The 20,339-nt window shown below is 42.0% G+C and overlaps 2 protein-coding genes across 4 annotated transcripts; both read right to left on the bottom strand.

Annotated features, from left to right (window-relative positions):
• Positions 4,923–8,869, bottom strand: LOC8064651 (protein FLUORESCENT IN BLUE LIGHT, chloroplastic). Of its 2 annotated transcripts, XM_002459940.2 has the most exons (5): positions 8,724–8,869; positions 7,116–7,294; positions 6,738–6,897; positions 5,745–6,065; positions 4,923–5,423 (listed from the first exon to the last, which is right to left on the bottom strand). In XM_002459940.2, exons 1-5 carry the CDS (start codon positions 8,821–8,823, stop codon positions 5,221–5,223), a joined length of 963 nt encoding a protein of 320 aa, XP_002459985.1. In that variant the 5' UTR covers positions 8,824–8,869; the 3' UTR covers positions 4,923–5,220. The 2 variants fall into 2 exon arrangements, with proteins under 2 accessions (XP_002459985.1, XP_021310495.1); XM_021454820.1 differs by lacking the exon at positions 8,724–8,869 and having other exon boundaries at positions 4,962–5,423; positions 7,108–7,294.
• Positions 9,847–15,586, bottom strand: LOC8068710 (transcription initiation factor TFIID subunit 6). 2 transcript variants are annotated; one of them, XM_021454277.1, is made up of 12 exons: positions 15,291–15,582; positions 14,729–14,815; positions 12,986–13,087; positions 12,786–12,894; positions 12,562–12,668; positions 12,343–12,480; positions 12,168–12,263; positions 11,926–12,050; positions 11,083–11,215; positions 10,888–11,013; positions 10,679–10,790; positions 9,847–10,531 (listed from the first exon to the last, which is right to left on the bottom strand). In XM_021454277.1, exons 1-12 carry the CDS (start codon positions 15,414–15,416, stop codon positions 10,155–10,157), a joined length of 1,638 nt encoding a protein of 545 aa, XP_021309952.1. In that variant the 5' UTR covers positions 15,417–15,582; the 3' UTR covers positions 9,847–10,154. The 2 variants fall into 2 exon arrangements, with proteins under 2 accessions (XP_021309952.1, XP_021309951.1); XM_021454276.1 differs by having other exon boundaries at positions 10,888–11,215; positions 15,291–15,586.

Here is a 20,339-nt window from a genome sequence, read left to right as displayed (position 1 = left end):
TTCTAGCAGCTCTCCGCGGTCATTCATCAGTTAATATTCGAATTCCAGCTCAAACATTCCAATAGCAATGATATATGCTGATTTGAGTCTTCCTTTCAATAGCAGTTATTCCTTGAAAGCCTACGTTTGTAGTTCGTTGGAGGAGTATAGGGGATTCCGGTCACTTGGTAAAGAAGGGTGGATAGCCGACATAGGGATGTAAGGGAGTTGTAGGATGCCAGAGAAAGCATTGAATAAGCGAAGAAGCACGAGGCAGACCACGTGACTGTAAGCAAAACCTATATTTTGACTGCTCATAAGGCGATGAGACGGGCAGAGGACAAAAGCAGGGTGCCCCGCATTCTCAGCTGCTGATTCTCGATTCTACTTGGTTGGTAGAAAATCTACTTATCCAGAAATAGGCGACGGAACATACAAAGGACACACGTGCTACGAAGAAATATGAGATTCTCAAAACAGGGAAGGATACGGATACACATGGGGCTAGGCGAACAAGTATCTTCGTTTGACCCTGGATTGTTTCATTCCACCCTTCCCTCTGATAACTAGTCTTCTCTTATCCACGAACAGATAGAACTCTTCTCCGATTTCTATCCGTTCGTGATACCCAATCAATCTTTAGCTCTATCCTTACCTAACCTATATTAGATAGTTTATCCATCTTGGGATACAAGGGTAGATAAATAAACCAAGAAAGGGGATATTATTTATATTTCCGGAGGCCCTGCGGGGCGGCTTCGATAGGCTTCCCTCCTCCAAGAAAAGCATATCTCAGTTCCGATAGAGTTCCCTTTCCGAAAGGAAACTCTATCTGTCTATCGATATGGTTCCCTCCCAGGAAACCATATCTCCATGGCAATAACCAATTGAAAAAACAATAAAATCCCAAGAAAAACATATCATGATCATAGGATGGGCTATGATTGCTTACTCCAATCTTGGATAAGTGTCGAAAGACATGCATACGCATACCTATACGTCAATAGCAAGGGAAGATGGACTCAGACTAATGTCATTTGATACGGCCTTTTGGGGATTCATCAAAATGTTCAGTCAAACTCCATCAACCCTAAACTTGACTTTGAAAATCCTCTCATCGACTTCCCTGGCAGGAAAATCGATGATAGTATTTTTGAAAAATAAGCTCTATTGACGGAAGGGAGCGGCGCCCCGCACTCCCTTCCTATAGCGTAGCGTAGGTAGAGATGTTCTTTCCTGTCAGGGAAGGTTATCTATACCGAAGCGTAGCAGAGTGCAGACGAACGGAGTGAGCAATAATTGACCGTAGGGAGATTATTGCGAACAGAGTGAGTCTAGCGCGCGTGCGTAAGTAGTAATGCGCGCAGGCGTACGCGTGCGTCTATAGATCGCACGCACGGACGTGCGCGTATATAGATCATACGCGCACATAGGTACACATACGCGTGTACGTACGCGTAGGCATTTCTTCGAAGAAGAAATCAAGCCAATAAGCTTATTAACAAATATGCGCTGTAGCACATCTTTGTTAATGCCCTAATGATATGACACCTGAAAGCCCCAAAATCGCGTTTTGGGGCAAATCTCTCAAGAAAAATACCCCTGTTTGTGTCATACCATATGCTCCTACTAGGACTCCAGTCGAGTTCCCTTCCCGAAAGCAAACTCTCCCTCTCTATACCTATCGATATACTACCCTTTCCCAGAGGGAAGTATATCTCCTCTACAGTGTTATACCTAGATTATGAATTCTAACTAGAAATATCTATCCGATAGAGTTCCCTCCCCGAGAGGAAACTCTATCTCTCATAACTAGGGAATCCGACAATAGCGTCTTTTGATGACCTTGGAGATGATTGAGCAGTTATGCTACCAATACCATAGCAGCAGATTATGCCATGATCACTGAAGAAGAGTCCTGCATAGTGGCTTTGATGAATATGCTTAGTGGTAGTTGTACATCAGTGTTGATGATGAAAATTCCTAGACCCACCTGTCTAGGAACCGATGCAGTAGTGTCTAGCGTCGTCGATGCATCTGTATAGCACCGGATTCCTGCAATAGATGTTAGAGAACAAACCAGTAGTTGGTCTGTCGCCGAGATCGATTGGTGGCTTCCTTGATGTGTTCCTGCATATCTGTTATGAGTAGGAAGTAGGGAATTATGTAAATGAGAGAGGGTCTGTTCATTTAGAGCATCCAAGTGAGAGTTTATATGGGCATTTGCTGCTTGTTGGATCTGGTGAGATGTCCATGTTCTCCGCTGAAACCTCTTGTCATTGTGAGCCTTCCAAATGTACCAGATAAGGAAAAAAATCTTACATAAGATTTCATATGATTGTCCGTGCCACTGCACTTTTTTGTTGCACAGTCCGGTCCTTGTTCTCTTTTGTGAACAATTACTTGAAACTTACAAGTAGGGATGAAAATGGATCGGATACGGACGGATATCACTGATATCATATTTGTTTTCATATTTTTGGTCAGATTTAGATTCGAATACGGATAATGTCAACCATGTTGGATAAGATATGATTGGATATCGACATCATAAATATACGATTTAAGTATTCAGATACGGATATGGTATCAGATGTTGAATATTCGGACTCAGATACAAACAGATCTAAACCCCTCTAAATAAATTTAGTCTCGAATACGGTCGAAAAATATTCGTACCGTTTTCATCCCTACTTACTTGCGAGAGTGAGACAACCCACTCTCGAAACAAGCAAAAAAAAAACACTGACACATCCTATACTTAATGGAAAATTGCGCCAAAATATTATAGTCCCTAATGATCTCCTCGATAATTTGCCACAACTTCAGATCAACTGTCTCGTGCTCTATGCAGAGTGTCCCGTGCTATTTTCTTTTTCCGTTTTCCTGTTTTGACTTATTTTTTTCTCCGGACTTTCACAGCACTGGTTTCCTTGCATCCCTGTAGTTCTATTAATGTGTTGTCATTTTAATAAAAAAAACTACAATGAAACATGACATTGAGCTATGTTCGTTCCAAAGTTGCCGCGTAAAAGGGTGGTGCCCTTGCTTAGAGACAAGTATCTAAGCTCAAAATCTCTCCTACACTCATTTTTGGAAGGGTCTTATGAAAATAAAAGATCAGACTTTGGCTTATGGTTCCTTCAAAATTAATAATGGAAGGCAACCGCCATTCAAAGACCTTTATCCCACACTATATAATATTATGCAAATCGTTCGCATGATATAGTGACTAATGTTATGAGATCAACACCTTTAAATATTTTATTCCAGAGAGCTCTAGATCCGCATGATAGAGTGACCAATGTTATGAGATCAACACCATTAAATATTTCATTCTGGAGAGCTCTAGTGGGGGATAAACTTAATGAATGGGAAGTAGCTAAGATCACGCATATCAAATTAACTAATGAGATATATTTATTTATTTGGATGTTACATAACAATGATCAATTTACGGTCCTAGGAATACTGTGTATTTAGTTTTGTTGAAATTTGATCAAGCGCATCTTCAAGCACACATGTTGAAACTTGAAAAGTTGCCAACACTCAAGTTCAATTTTCCGAATGTCAAAGTCCAGTTTACTGACCACGTATCTTTGATTGCCAAAGACTACTCAGGTGAAACTTCTCTACTAGTTTTTGAACATGTTATAAGGGGGAAAAAGGTTTTAGAGAAGTTTCACACCTATATTAAATGTGTTTTTTAAGAATTGGGTGAAATATTCATTCTCCATAGTCAGATTTTTTAGTTAGGCCTTGTTTAGTTCCAAATTTTTTTGCAAAATAGGAATAGTACCACTTTCGTTTGTATTTGACAAATATTATCCAATCATGTACTAACTAGACTCAAAAGATTTGTCTCGTCAATTTCGACCAAACTGTGCAATTAGTTTTTATTTTTGTCTATATTTAATACTTCATGCATGCGTCTAAAGATTTGATGTGACAGGAAATTTAAAAAATTTTGCAAATTTTTTTAGGAACTAAACAAGGCCTACACCAATTCTATCTAGAAATTACAGCAAAATAATCACCATAACTCTAGTACAAGTTGAGTGTAAATCTAACATAAGTTGACATTAACTAAAATTGTAGTGTGGGATAGGCGACTTTCCACCCAAACATATCATGAAATTGTACCAAAACAACCACATTAACTCTAACAATTTTTTCTAATCGGCTTATCGTTTCTAATCTGTCTGGTACCGATCAGGACGATTAATCAACCTCTGATCGGTCTAATCGTCTAGCACATAGCATGACTATATCATATATGTATATAGTTGTAGTTGCAGCAAGGGGGAGGAGGAAGCAGACAGCAGGGAAGAGGGAGGAGGAAGCAGCAAGCAGCAACAGGTTGCTTGGATTGAAACTAGAAGGGAGAGAGGAGGGAGTGAGATGCACACAGGCTCAGCAGCTCAGCAAATGCATGAGCAACAAGCTCAGCAGCTAACGGCTAGAGTTGAGAGTAAGAACTAAGGAGAGAGAGAAAGTGGAGGTGAGGTATATAAGAGAAACTCTAATAGGTCTAGCCAAAATAAATTTAGCCCTGGCCAAAAGCAGCCCATCTGCCAATTAAGCTCTAATTGGGCAAGAGACTTAATCGACGATTAATCACGATTAATTAACAATTAATCATTATTAATCATGATTAATCAAACGATTAGGTTTCTAATCACTCTAATCGAATCGGAAGCCCTAAAGAAATGCTAAGTACCTGTAAGAATGATTAATCATGATTAATCGGACGATCATAAAACATTGAACTCTAGTACAAGTTAAATGTAAATTTAGAGTAACTAAAGTTGATTTGTGGGAGGGAAAAATTTCACTGGAATCTTACTTTTATTCCATGTACGTTATTTAAAAAGGAAAAAAAGGAAAAGAAACGGAAAGCCTATTCATGAGTAGGAGGAAAGATTTTCACCAAGGGCATGATATAGCAAAACTACAAAATTAAACCAGCACAAAATAGCACATTGACAAGAGTGCATGTACGGACCATTTGAGCCACTAATTATCAAAACAACTACGTACACGGCATGATACTGATCTGTACCTAAACATCTTAGATAATTCCGCCAAAAAGAAACTCGAGTCGTGATAGCAAACATCAGTTCCAGCTGGGAACTGCACATCTACAGTAGAATACATGGCAAGCAAAAAAAAAGATAGAGACACGATTAGCATTATCTTTGTCTTTGCTCTCACAGATTTTTCCGATCAGCGCTGTTGTTCTCATTCATTCTCCAATCTTGCTATGTACTTATCATAGAACTTGCCTGCCTTCTCGAGCTCACCAAGCTCGGTGTAGCAATCTGCTATTGCTCCGTATGCTTCAGTGACACCTGCATCCTCTCCGGTCATCTTGGAGATGTTTAGCACCATGGAGTGATAATTTATGGCTTCCTTGTACTTGCCTTGTCTTTGCAAGGATGCCCCTGGCGAATGCAAAGCAACTTCGTTACTTTTCACAAACACATCAGACTGTCTGTGGTTTGCATTTTTGCTGTATGGTGAGGGGGGAAAGAACTTCAAGTTTAATGGGGGACACACTAACAATTCTATTATGTTTATATGATCAATTTTTAACTTGGTTAAACATGCCTGAAAATATTTTCCTTCGTTAACATTTTTGAACTTGTACTCCTGCATACTATGTAGCATTTAACCAAATCAAAAAAGGAATATTCTCACAATTCCATGAAACTATCTGTGAAACCAAACCATGAAACTATAATTTCACAAAATAATGAACAAACCTAATCCTCGTGCTGCCTTCTTCTCTTCAACATGATCACCTAAAGATTGTGCAAGATCAAGAGCTGCCTTAAACTCAGGAAATGCCTTCTCAGGAGCTTGGTTTCTCAGATAGTTCTTCCCAGTCCTGAGATATGCAATTAGGCGCTCTTTCTGAGGATCAACAATAACTTCTGATTCCGGTATCTTACTACCAACTGGGGCATAGCTCAAGGCAGGAGCATAAGATTCAATCTTGGCTTGTCTTCTCAGTGCAGCATTTATCTGACGTAATTGATCATTTAGACGTGCAAGCTCCCCTCTCCTCTGTCTCGCAAGGAGCCCTACAGGATATCTGAATTGTTCAACATGATGCAGAAACCATGCATGCAAAATCAACAACCCAGTTATAGTTAAAAGAAACAGGGAAGGTAATCAGTAAGATAACTAGGATGCTCCTAAATGTAATTTTCTTTGCATTCATTCTTTGTTGCATTTGCATTTGCATCTGTTTCAGTTGCTGTGTATTATGTTTAAATTTAACAAAAATGCACTGCTAAATAAGGAAACTGGGGAAAAAGCAATCGAACATAGGTATGATAACTAGGATGCTCCTAAATGTAATTTTCTTTGCACTCTGCATTTGTTGCATCTGAATATGCATTCCTATGTATAATGTTTTATATTTAACAAAATGCACAGCTAAATAAGAAACTGGGGAAGAAGCAATCAAACATAAAAAAGTTGTGTTTGACAAGTATTAACTTGCAAGAGTGCATAGCATGCTCTTGCATTTCCATGGAATTAGAAGTGATTTAGTGTGTGCTCTTAATGCTCAGATATTTAAATCATTTGTAACAACATATGATGTTGATGACCATTAAAAAACATAAACACAGAAGTAAGGAAACCGTCCACTGTGTATTGTCATCTTTAAATCCACAATCAGTTCTCAAGCTCCAACCAACGTTCTATGCCTGAAAGATTCTTATAAGTTAAGAGTGTGATGAGCTTACCTCCAACAGTAGCACCAACCATGGCTATCGCGAATAGCAAAGGCATGTTAGGGAGAGAGTATGCTTGCTCACATGGTTCTGCTATACAACTGGGTGGTAGACCATATATGATACAACTACTGAGAAGACATGCTTTGCTAAAAGAAGAAAATACAACTTCCTGCGACAAGTATAAGAAAATAATGAGTTATTATAGCTGAGGTTTCCATACAAAATTTGCAAGGAGAAAAATTTAAGCTGTGTTCAATAAGACAGTACTAGGTTAGTTTTAATTATTAGGAAAAGTTAAGTCCCCTTATGCCTTATTTTAAATTAAAGGGTTGTTTATGTTAACAGGTGATACATGCTAAAAATAGAGAAAGGGACTCACCATCATACCTGAAGATCAGATATGGATTTCATGAGATCATGTCCATATACACTAGCTGCATGGATGCCACCATTCCTAGAATCGGTGTGATCAATCAGTGATGGGGCATGCCGAGCCGCTGAACACTTAATAGGACAGGACAGACTTGCAGTGTTGTCAACTCGTAAAGGAAGAAGAAATGATTGTTCTGCATGTAAAAAGTGAATTAGTTACCTAGAGTAAAATTTTGCATGACATTGTGTAAGTATTGCAATGACTTTGTCAGAAAGATGGATTATAAATTTGGTTAATCATGATCAGTAGTGACATCACATTCTAGAAAAAAACACAAAAATGAGCACTAACTTACACATTCTTAATGCTGTCAAATACTTCATTAAATTAACTAAACAGGTGTAAAGTTAAACTCTACCCAATACAATGACCATATTAACTTAACAATGTGATCCTATGGAAATAATACATGCATGGGAATGGCAACAAAAAGATGGAATTTTTCTTTCCTGGTTTTCAGGCAGAACCACAAAGCAAGGATGAAACATTAAAGACCAAGTGGCAATACTCTTCTAGGCAAACAAAGAATTTACAAACTTAAAGTGAGTGATTTTGTTACAAAAGCACTCACTTTAAGCGCATAGTGCAAGTAACCAGAGATATATGCTGCTATGTAGCAATGGAGAGATGTGGACGTGAATACGTGATAGAAGCAAGTTCTAGAATGGAGGCTATTCAAAGGTCAAAGCTGTATTTCCTTTTAAAGGGAGTGCATATTGCATAAGAGCCCCTCACAATAACAAAAGCACCTAGCTAAGCATTAGCACAGCTATACTGAAGTCAAACAACACCTCTTAGGATAATACTGCCCTCTTCTCTCACATCACAAGAAAGAGCAAGAAAAACTTGCTAAGACTAGTTAATCGTCGACATGTTTAACAACAGGCCCTCTCTCAGACCAAATTATCATCACTAACAAAAGGTTATGGGGGAAAGGATCTGGATGCCAAGAGTTGTCATCTGCCCAAACAAGATTAAAAAATAAAGGCTGTATTGGGCAGTCCCCGCACACGCTGACTTTGAGATTATATATTGAAGTTGTGAACCTGGTATCAAACACATCTCCAGGCAGCCATTGGAAAATGGATCAACCAAAACACAATGGCCCATGAGACATCGTCTCGCACTCTCGCAAGATTTCAGAGTCCCTAAAGCTCCTATCACTGCGATTCATAGAAACCTCACTGTGACGACTACAGCACTGAGCACCAGACCAGCAGCTTGCAGTAACATTCAGTGGCACACGCACAAGTACAACAAACAGAAAGAACCGAAGTAGAGAGGAGATGGCGAGCAACGAGCATTTCGTCGAGCAGCTCCGGTGCGCAGCAGTTCGGAGGCGATAGAGACCAGAAGAGCACACGGGCTGGAGGTAACTGCTGCTCAGAGGAGCAATGGATTGGATAAGCCAGCGTGAAACGATAGGAACGGAGGCCACGAGAAATTGAGGCGTGGCACGTCTACAGGTAGTCAGGTATTAGACCAAATTCCAAAGAAAAAGAGGGAATGGCCATGCAAGGAAAAGAGGGAAACGGACGGAGGAGGACTTGGGTGGCACTCACTGGAAATGGCCTCCGGGAGGACGACGCGCGGCAAAGCCCTGCCGCCGGAGCTCCGCCGGGGCGGCGCTGACGGAGCAGCGAGGCGCAGGAGAAGCGCCATGAGCGAAATAGGATAAGGGAGGGAACCAAACCCGCGAGGGGCTCATATCGTCACGTACATGTTTTTTTTTTTTAGTTTTAGCCGGTCATTTTTCATGCAAGACCCTGGAAAGGATGTGATATTACATCATAAATCTGAGCCACTGTTCCTCACATCAAGGGATCAGTGCAGGTCAATTTCAGGAAACGGAAAAGATAGAAATGTATTGGAGAAGAGAAAACAGAGATGAATTGGAAGAAGAAAAATGTGTGAGAATGACGTTTATTTTGTGACAAGCATACAAGACTAGAATGGCACTTATTTAGCGCAAACTCTAATACGCGGTAGGCATGCGCAACCAGTCGCCCTCGCACTCGCCTTCTCCCCGCATTCTTCTCCTTCCTCCACCGCCTCTCTTCCTCCCTCCTGTGCTCACCGCGAGCTCTACACGTGCAGAGAGGAAGAAGTCACATAGGGTTTCGACGAGAAGCTTGTCGAAGACGACGAGGAGGTCACCAGAGAGGGAGAAGGAAGCCAACTCCAGTGAGCTTAGAAGGAAGAGGCCCTAGAGAGGTAGACCGCCCAGGCAGCAAGGAAGGAGGCTGAACGGTTTGGGCCCTGATGGTGGTGGAGGCACCCAAGCCAAGGAGGGCCAGGGATGCCATGGCTAGAGGAAGGTAGCCACGACAAGAGCTTATCATCGTAGGAGGGGGGGGGGAGAAGAGGAAGGTAGCCACGACAAGAGCTTATCATCGCAGGAGGGGGGGAAGAAGGCAACCACCACTAGCGCGCTAGGGTTCACCGAAGCTCTCTAGCACGCCCATGGCGGGGCGATGGCTGACAACAGGGATGAGGACAAGGAGGGTGACGAGGGCAAGTGGTGGGGCAACCCAACCACTAGCTAGGAACAGCAGGTGAGGAAGGCAGAGACAGAGGCGGATGCCTAAGGTGGAAGATGAACAAGGTCACGTCCTAGTGCACAACAGGTCACGCGTTAACTGTGTCCTTATTTTGGATGAAGAGTAAGCACTTACAAAAGCAAACTATGCCACCTGAATGTTAACGCCACCACAAAATGCATGTAGATAGACATACTTGAAACTGTTCGCTTCTGCTTAACGCCTAACGCCACAGCTGCTGCAGGTGCTCTAGTTCTAGCTACAGTAACATACAGTTGTAAATTTGCAGCAGCAGCAGGCTATGCAACATAGTATACATAACTGGAATATGTTACAAATACATGCAGTACTGAGTAAACTACAGCTGGCATTACATTATAGCGCTTCGTGAACTCTGCAAAATATCCCTACAATAGCGTAGATTAATGAAACCCTCGCCTATGCATTTCCTCTCTACACAAACAAGGATATCTCTGGTGGTTGGACAAAGGAGAAGATGGCTTCACCAAAGACATCGTACAGAGACCCCAAGAGATGACCGGTGTCCTGATCCTCCTTCCAAGCTTGCCTAAGCACTGCAGAAACTCTCTGTGCGAGATCACTGCCCTGATCTCTCCGGATCACAGCTGATGGGATGCTCTCCACTATCTGGCCAGAGGACGAGGCCTGCATCATGCCAGGGTTGGCTAACTGGTTAGGAAAGCCATCCATGGCACCTTGCATGTTTCCTCCCATGGAAGCTGAGGCCATGGAGTTGGCTGTTGCGTCTGTTGCCATCTTCTTCAGAGGTGGCTGAGTTGCAGAGAGATTTGTGCTAGATTTTCGCTTATCTGAAATTTGCAGCGCAACATACTCTTTACTTTCAAACTCTACTAATTCAACTGCTGACAGCAAGGACCATTTGGCACTTAACCGCCAGTCAACATGTGTCTACTGGCATATATTCAACTGATAGTGTGCTTATATTCAACACTTACTTGGGTTGTTGGTTGAGACCCTTTTGTTGCTCCGTAAAAGAGGCCGCATCGATGGAGAAAGCAAACCAGGAAATAATTTCAACCGATCATACAAGCATTTGCCTGCAGCACACTAAAAAATGCATCCCAGTGGTGAGAGACTTTGCTTGGAATTAGTTGGTGAACCAAAATACAGAAAACATTATATTGACTGAAAACTCTAAACTCACCAGCAAGGCACCATAAACACGCCAAGCTTCCTTCCTTTTCATCTCGTTTTTCTGCTTCTCAAGCTGCAGTTCCGGCTCCAGAAGTTGCATATATGTTACAAGGTTGGGCAAAAGAAGAAGTCTAATCTGGCAAGCAGAAAAAAACATCAGCCAGTGCAAAACTAATACAAAAAGTGAGTTTTGAATGGGATCTACCGCGCTGGGACCCAATGCAGATATCCCTTGAACAGCACCATAATGTTGTGTCAGTGATTTGGCAGGATCAAGAAATGCATGGATCAATGTTTTAGTTAACCGATTTTGAAGGTTGTGATAGACATGACCAAACCTGAAAACGATAATCTTCAGTTGATCAACAATGTCATGAGAAAATTATTAAGGCAATTAGCCAATTACTACATACAGAAAAGACCAATTAGCAAAGAGAGCTAGAGATTATCATTTAGAAAAGGACTCACACTCCATGAGCAGAGTATGCAAAAGGCTATGGATCTATCAATTCCAAAAGAAAATGGATTTATGGGGAACACATAAGACACGAACAAGTCATGACCCGCCCAACAAATGCATGAAGATAGAACTGAAATAAATCTTCTGTCCACACACAGCATAGTGAAAATATTTATTTACCATTTGGTCTCTAAAAGGAACACAATATGTAGTGTACTCAGTAGCAAAGCCGCAAAGCCATGCAATGGTTTATTGGTATGTTCTCCGCTAAAGAAGATGTAAGTTGCCATGAAACTGATCATGTCATATATAGCAAGATCCCACAAAATAGTAATAAAATCTTATATATATGGAAGAAAGAGTATGAAATGGTGGTCAAACTATTATTGAATTGACCTTCATCTTAAACCTGTCGATAAGATAGCATTTTAGCAATAACTAAGATAAAGCACTTTCATGGGCACCTTTCATATGAGCTGTTCTTTAAGAGTATAATATGGGACCAAGGAGTTGAAATCATAAATGTAATTGAATTAAAATTTGATAATTATACAAAGGACCTACTGACACCCTTCACATATCACTCACCTCCGACATACCGAGGCGACCAAATTGGCAGAGAAGTCTCTAAGTTCCCAGTGATTATCTGAGAGCCTATGCCCTAGCCTTTTTGCAACAATGCAAGTGATCATTGATGGCATCAGCTGGTGCAACTACAAATCAAGACAAATATTGCTAATTTAGGACTAATATGATGAAAAGAATATCCAAAATGACTAAAAAATAAGTCACACACATGAACTATCAAAACTTTATGGTTTACCACTTACATAAGGTTCAATATGAATATGTGGATTACGGAGAAGACTTTGGACTACTCTCATTAGAGCAAATAAAACAGGAAGATCACCCAAACTCCGGGTAACCTGAAATTCAGATGGATACACACTTAAGTAATTCCATCTCAAGAAAATAACACCAAAAGCAAGAAAGCTACTGTACAACCTCGTCTGCAATGAAGTAGGAAAAGTAAGGAACCAAAGGATGAAGACCAGAATCTTTTGCCAAGCTCACTAAAGCTTCTTTAAAAAGGGATGTATCAGATCTACTCATAGTAAGCTCAGCTATTTTATCAAAGTACATCTGCAAAACCAAATAGTGAAGAGGTATATAAGTTTCTTGGAAATATATGAGCAATATTGCACAGTATCATAATCAAAGTACCTGTAGTTCTCTAGATAATACATGCTTAACAGGAAGCTTGATGTCAACTGGCAGTCCATCATCCTTACCATGCTCAGACCTTTTATTTTCAGTTGGTGGTACAATTGCTGAAATAAAATGCTATTTGTCACAACAAGTGTTTTTTCTCTCAATATTAGAGAAGAATGTAACTACATCTTGCCAAGGAGAAAAGGACTATAAATCTCTGGACAAAAAGAGCAAACCGTCAATAGCAGGATTCTCCGGTATTGCAGGCTGTACCCCCTCAATCGCTAGCCAATGGGCTACAACTGATGTGTCCAGTGGGGCTTTGGGCAGAGGAGCTTCAATAATCTGCATAACACCAACCATGAAGAAACATTTCAAATTAATGATTTTGAAATAAGTGGTACGAAAATTTAATAATCATTAATATTGCCCCTACCTCTTTGAAGTCTACCTCCCGATCATCAAGATAGAAGAGATCTTTATGCCCAACAGCTCTCTTAAAACGCAATGGGTCACCAGAAGCAAATCCATACACAGGCTGATTGAGAACCCATAGTAATGAAACAGCAGAGTCAGTTCAAACAAAATAAGGTCTAGCAGAGGAATTTTGACACTCTTCAATATAAAAGTATGACGAAAAATTGCATAAGGCAGTCAGTTTCAACAAAAAGAAGCTAATCAAAGAGCTTTACTTGCTGAGAAAATTCTAGTCAGAAAATTACATCTATGAACTGAGGAACCAATATTACAACTGTAGTAAAAACAACTATGTACCAGTAAAGCAAAAACCAATTTTTCTAAAGATTTCTGAGATGGAATTTCGAGATAACAAATACATGGAATCATCCTCCAAAAACTACTTGTTCGATTGTTTACTGAACCAAATATGCAAGTGGAGGTCGTAAGTTGAATATCATTTACATACCATAAAGATACTTATCAAAATCTAAAAGTTGGTTGTAGTTACACGTTTTGGAAGTTCTGAACATGATTCAGAAAAACAATACGACAAAAAAAAGGATTCTAAATTTATTAGCTACCAATTCACAAGTGCATAGTGGACCGGAAAAAGTCTACATCACCCCCTGAACTATAGGGTGGTGTCTACTTTACCCCCCGAACTATGAAACAGTCTAATTTACCCCCTAAACTATCCAAAACCGTTTAAATCACCCCCAGACGGTTTTTGATAGCGGTTTTGCTACAATACTGTGGTTTTGACTTTTTCTTTTTCCCTATTTGTTTTCATATAAGCTTTAAAAAATCATAGAAAATCATAGAAAAATCATAAAATAGAAAATCTAATTTTGTTGGACTCCATATGAGTAGATCTACGTAATGAATATATAATATGGTATACTTTAGTACAATTTTTTTCTGTAGCTTTAAATTAGTTAGAAAAATCAAATTTTATCTGTAATTAATTGGAATAAATCATAGTTGCAGCTCCTGTGGTCCAATTGTAGTGAAATTTTTATGATGGACTAATTATTCTATGCTTGAACTATAGTAAATATTTCATACTCATCGGATCATGTATAACTAAGTTAATTCCGGTTATTCAGGTTTATGCTTGTTAAATATAATTAAATATATAACTACTTTAATAATTCACCATAATAACTTAGGTTTATGATCCATTGAGTATGAAATATTTACTATAGTTCAAGCGTAGAATAATTAGTCCACCATAAAAATTTCACCACAATTGGACCACAGAAGCTGCAGCTATGAATTATTCCAATTAATTACAGATAAAATTGATTTTTCTAACTAATTTAAATTATAGAAAAAATTTGTATTAAAGTATAACACATTATATATTCATTGCGTAGATCTACTCATGCGGAGTCCAACAAAATTAGATTTTATATTTTATATTTTTTCTATGATTTTTCAAAGATTATATGAAAACAAATAGAGAAAAAGAAAAAGTCAAAACCACAATTACTGTAGCAAAACTATAGTTACTGTAGCAAAACCGCCATAAAAAACCACTCAGAGGTGTGATTTGAACGGTTTTGGATAGTTCAGAGGTAAATTAGACTGTTTCATAGTTCGAGGGGTAAAGTAGACACCACCCTATAGTTCAGGGGGTGATGTAGACTTTTTCCATAGTGGACCTATATAAGCCTACATTGCAAGTATCCAAAAATTTTAGCATAGGAAGGTAATTCACCTCAACATTCCTGAGGCCCAGGGCACTGTCAACATCATCCGCCGTCAGAACAGTCCGCTTTGCATGCCGCATACATTTAATGGATTCCTGATGCAAAACACAGAAAATGGGATCATCACAATGGCAGAAGAAGTAGTAAAACTGCAAGGTTTCATGAAGACTTGTGTGATTATAAGTTTAGCATAAATTAGCACAAGCGGCAGAAAGGGAAAAGACAGTATCCACAAAGAAATGAATTATGAAAAACACTAGCTAATGAAATATCTGGCCGTAGGACAGTCTTCCGTATCAAACCCCACTAGTACTTTGACAAAATTATGATGTCCAACTAAGTTCTACATCCCTAAAGGGAAAGAATTGTATGCGCTCAACTAATTAAGTAGCATAACTCGAATTATCAGTTGAAAAAAATAAAAAAAAAGACTTTTCCACCAGTTGTAGCAGTCGAAAAACAAACACCATCTCACTTGACAAGTTTATCCCATCATGCAGCCCTCAACATTCCATCTCAATTCTCACATCATAAACAAGTACACCCTAGGCAAGGGGGGCGGGGCCTGACCTGCATGATCTCGCGGAGGCGGTATTCGACGTCGGGGGCGAGCGCGACGGCGACATCGGCGCCGAGGCTGGGGATGCCGACGCTCTGAGCGATGACCTCAATCGTCTCCTTGGGCACGATGCTCATCGTGCACCTCTCGGCCCCGAATCCCCTGAACCCTAGTTTAGCTCTCTCCCCCTCGCTTCTTCTCCCCCAACAAATTCCCCCGACCGGGATCGGGAGGAGACGGAGAAGAGAGGAGTCGAGAAGAGAGAGGAGGTGAGCTGTGAGCTGAGCCTGAGGGCAGCGGGCTGTCAACGAGCTCTCTGGCAGGCTTGATTTTTTGGCCGGGCCTCGAACACAAGTTGGGCTCGAGGTACTTGATTTTAGGCCGGGCCTCGAACATATTTCAAGTTGGGTTTGAGGGAAGACGACAAGTCTATTATTTTATTTACTATATATACTCCATACTAAAAAGTAAAGCCATTCGTCTCCATTTAAACTTTTTATTAGCAAACGTGTGCGTGCGTTGCAACGGGAGAAAAAAATTATCAAGTATTCATAAAAATCGAGAACCGAAATGATACTTATCTATTTACGTTTCACTCTTGCTATAAAATTTTGAAGCTATAATTTGTTAATATTATGATAACTATGACATTCATAAGCTGACCAGAAATCAGACTGCTTTACTGGTGCACAGCGTTGGAAGTATAGCGCTGAGTTGTTGTCATTATTGATGGGTCTCATGCTTGCGTACAGGATTTTGAATAGCACTTATTTTAATAATTGTGTACAGGAATTGATTTGATTTTGTGATTTCAGAATGCACATATCCCTAATAGCCGTTACTACTCACTCTTATACAGTTTGGTTGTAGAAATTCCTATCCTCATGCTTACTGATGTGCCAAATTAATTTTGTTATGTGTGGTGGTTCTACATTTTGTTGTTTTTACTATTCCATTGCAAATGTTGAGATCCAGGATCGCTTATCAGTATTATAGGCCCTTGTATGCAGTTGACTATTAGCCTTGCAAGCATAAACAAAACTATTTCATTTGATAATGTTAGTTCAATTTCTTTTGCCTGGATTTGGTACCTTGCCTAGGCTTGAAGCACAAAAAGGTCATCTGGTGCAGTTCAACTATGCCTGTCACTGCGTAAACGGTTATTTCGTGCATAGGTGGGTGGAATTCTAATGCCAGTGTTCAGTATATACACTTTCTGATCGGTTCCAGTTATCTGGTGGTCTCAACATATTATCCCTGTCACAGCACTTTAGAACTGTTCACTGGCAACAGCAAGCCAGCGACATGGTTACAAATTACAATGCATTGGTACAAAGAAGCCAGGTCAACAATATATCCTTAAAGATATCCACTATAGTTGTCAGTGTCATTTATACAGGTCATTCAGGCAGCAGTACATGGACGGTGGTTATGCAAATTTCATGATACAGATGTCAAGGAAAATCTTGACACTTCTGTGTCCTTTTTTTGGCGGGGTTTGGTAATCTACGCAAGAAAAAAACACTATTATTCTACACTTGTCAGGCAGGAAGAACGCCCAAAGGAATAAGAAGCAACTGACACAGCTAAAAAAACTAAGAGAACAATATAAGAGCATCTCCAAGAGACTCTATATATTCTTTCTAAATGCTAGGAATAGAGATTCTGATGAAAAATTACCCTCCTTCTCTAAATGGTCATCCAAATATAGACATTGTCTATTCTGAATTTTTCGCTAGCCAAATATAGAAGACAAGAATGACTCTCTAGAGTGTGCATGAGATTTAGCAAAACTGTTGGAGAGTGAAAAAAATATAGAAAACGATTTTTATGCAAATGGCTCTCCAAATGATGATTTAGACAGTGAGATTTAGAAAGGCTTTTGGAGATGCTCTAACACAACTTTACATCAAGATCATGGCTACAAAGCAAGATTTTTCAGTGAGTTTTTGCTGAAGTCAGAAGTTCTCATGTGTCTAGTTCCTCTCTGATACTTGATGGCATAGAGTGGCGTTCCTCTTCCCCCTCTCTGATGTGAGGGAGGCTAAAGGATATATCAGCGAATTCCAACTCACCGCTTCTAAATATTTCGAACTCTACATTTCGCTTGTAACCTTCACGGAGCTACAGCACATACTCAAGATGCCACAGGACCTCACCCATTGATGGCATGCTTCTCCCATCATCAGCGAGACATTTCTTTGCAATCTCACCAAACTTCTTTAGTGATTCTGATGAGAAGTCACCATCCAGATGAGGATCCATGATTGCTTCCAGCTAATGCTGGCGCTGCCACCTCATCGCCCACTCTGCCAAGTTGATTTGATCCTTTGGCAATGTGGGATCTTTCACAAGTCTTGCACAAGCAACTTCAAATGCGCCAACATCATCGAGTTGCAGAAATATAGGGTGTGTTTGGTTTCCTGTCTCTCTTCTAGCCTGGCTAGGAAATAAGCCAGGCTAGATCAAGCCTGTCTCTAGTGAGCCAAGATGGACTTGTTTGGTTGCATGCATTATCTAAGCCTGTCTAACTTTTAGTGTGTTTGGTTGGGTTGTTTGGCTTGGATAGAGTCACCTCTTTTTTATACAGGTTAGTTCACCACCTTTGACATAATTCGTCGAACACCTGCTGTGCGCCAATTCTCACCAACGCCATCGGACGGGCAGCAGCTCAGGTGCTCAGCACGAACATACAAAAAAAACATGGAACATAGCACCAGCAGCAGTCCATCATCTTCTCCCCTGCACTTGCCCATCTACAACTGCATAGCTTCTTGGAGACCACATGATGAACACCTAGCGAGCACCACATGGACACGGATACAGCTTCCTGGAGAGCAGTACCGGACGAGCGAAGACCTGGAGGCCAGGGCGCGGCGTGCACGGAGCATGGCCCGGCGCATGGAGCGGGCGCGAGCACGGAGCGAGATGCACGACAAGGTGCACGCCAAGGAGAAGGTCCTGGGCGACCCCACGCTGCTCGGAGGTGGTCGACTCCACACTGCTCAGCGAGGTGCACGCCAAGAAGAAGGTCCTGGCCGTCTTCCACGTCGTGCTCGAGTCGACCCCACGGTGCGAGGAGCCCGACCCCGAGATGCGCCCACGCATGCGCGTCGTCGCCGAGAGCCTCGACCGGAGATTCCCCATCCGCATCTCCGGCCACCGCGCGCTTGGCTTCGCCCGGCGCCGCCGCTGCTAGCTCCTCTGGGCGGACGCTGCCGCGGGGTGCTACCTGATGTGGCGGCCCGGCGCCGCCGCCTCGCGCGTCTCGTCTCCGCGCTGGCCTGCCTCACGGACGCCGCCGCCGCCGGCGTGGAGTTGCTGAGGAGGTAGGGTTGGGGACCGGGAGGATGCAGAGAAGAAGTTTGGGAGCAATGACGGGAACCTAGGCAGGAGGCTGGCCAGAGCCTGGCTCAGTTGGGAAGGCCGAATTGGCCTTTCAAGGCTGGCCAGGCCAACATCGTACGGCCGACCCATCCTGGCCATGCCCCAAGCCTAGAACAAGGAACCAAACATGTGAAATCTAGCCCAGGGCAGATTTGGCCACATCTGGATGGGAACCAAACACACCCATACATCTTGGTGTGAGATTCTCTCCAACCACAAAAACATAGGGTGTGTTTGGTTCGTTTTCTAACCTGGCCAGACTAGTAAAATCAAGCCAGGCTACACCAAGCCTACCCCTAACAAGCCAAGACCTCTTTGTTTGGTTGCCTTTGTGGTTGAGCCTGGCTAGGACGATTTCTTGTTTGGTTGGTTGACTTGGTTTGCATACAATTATCTCTTCCTCATTCTGGTAAGTTTACCTCTCTCTAAGACATTGCATCGAACATGTTGCCGGAGCTAGAGCATGGTCACCATCACCAGCACCCAAGGTGGTGGACTCTATCTTTGTCTCCTCCTCTGCGCACGTCGACCTCTAGATGCCCACGCCATCGCCGGCGTCGGAGGAGTACACACGAGCATGCAATTGCCTGCCCTGAATCCAAATGAAGGCCACGCGGAAGGGGCCACCGTGGCATATGACGAGGCCGCGCGACAGCGGCGCCGCCGCCCGTGGGCGCCTTCCCGTGCTCCCACGGCAAGAAGCACGCCATCCTGATCATGGAGGATGAAAGCCCAAGTTTGGTTTTGGTAATTAATGACACCAAGTTGCTAATACCTTGTGTTTAAGTGATTTGAGTTAGGCATAGAAACACATGTGATGAAGATGCATGGTGGCATGGAAAGGTGGCCACATGATCACAAAGGGATGAAACATGAAGGGAAGATCTTGGTGATAGACGAGGAGTAAAGTGATCAATGCAAAGGTATAAACATAGGGTTTTACTTTTGCCAGTCTAAGTTGAGTAGAGAAGTGATTGACCGAATTTAGGATAGATAGCCGACTATCAAGAGGGGAAATCACGGTCATCTCTCGAATCAAGTGCTACTAGGTCCATATCTTGAGCATATGCATTAGGATCTAGTAAAGTGCCAACTTAACTCCTTTGATGAAAATGTTTGTGAAAAGCTAACACATATGCACTTTGGTGGTGGACACTTGTTGGTGTTAGCACATTTGCAAAGGAGGTGGAGTTCCTAGGGTTGAGAGGGGTGTGGGTTCCTCTCTCCCTCCCGCTGAGCTTGCGAGGCGAGATTCGGTGCTTTTGAGAAAATTAAGTGTATATTTTCTATTGCGTTGTTAGGAAATTGGAGATGTCACGGGAGTGTTTCTCACACCGGACGCAGTACGCGGAGGCACCGGACGCTGGCCTGAGCGTCCGGTGTGCTGTCAATGCTTGGCTCTGTTAGGGTTGAGCACCGGACGCACTGCACCGGACGCAGGGTGTTCCCTGTTCATGCGTCCGGTGTGGCCTGATTTTAGCAGAGGGTGTCTGACTGAGAGCACCGGATGCTCTGCGTGCATCCGGTGGTGTGCGTCTGGTGTGAGGGGGTTTTGCAACCCTCTCTGCGCACGAGTCTGGTGAGCACCGGACCGTCCGGTGCTCCGAGTCCGGTGAGATCTGAGTTTTACAAACTCTCTGCGCACGAGTCCGGTGAGTACCAGACGTGTCCAG

Source organism: Sorghum bicolor, chromosome 2 (genome assembly GCF_000003195.3).
Source record: "Sorghum bicolor cultivar BTx623 chromosome 2, Sorghum_bicolor_NCBIv3, whole genome shotgun sequence".
NCBI lineage: Eukaryota > Viridiplantae > Streptophyta > Magnoliopsida > Poales > Poaceae > Sorghum > Sorghum bicolor.
The sequence above is the reverse complement of the archived record's forward strand: the minus strand, read 5'-3'. Positions and strand labels throughout refer to the sequence as shown.

Coding starts and splice junctions, on each gene's coding strand:
- LOC8064651 (XM_002459940.2), bottom strand. CDS start 8,823: ATGGCGCTTCTCCTGCGCCTCGCTGCTCCGTCAGCGCCGCCCCGGCGG. Junction 7,295..8,723: donor CCTCCCGGAGGCCATTTCCA/GTGAGTGCCACC, acceptor TTTTACATGCAG/AACAATCATTTCTTCTTCCT. Junction 6,898..7,115: donor AATCCATATCTGATCTTCAG/GTATGATGGTGA, acceptor TACTTGTCGCAG/GAAGTTGTATTTTCTTCTTT.
- LOC8068710 (XM_021454276.1), bottom strand. CDS start 15,416: ATGAGCATCGTGCCCAAGGAGACGATTGAGGTCATCGCTCAGAGCGTC. Junction 14,816..15,290: donor GCCTCCGCGAGATCATGCAG/GTCAGGCCCCGC, acceptor GTTTTGCATCAG/GAATCCATTAAATGTATGCG. Junction 10,532..10,678: donor GGTCTCAACCAACAACCCAA/GTAAGTGTTGAA, acceptor TGCAAATTTCAG/ATAAGCGAAAATCTAGCACA.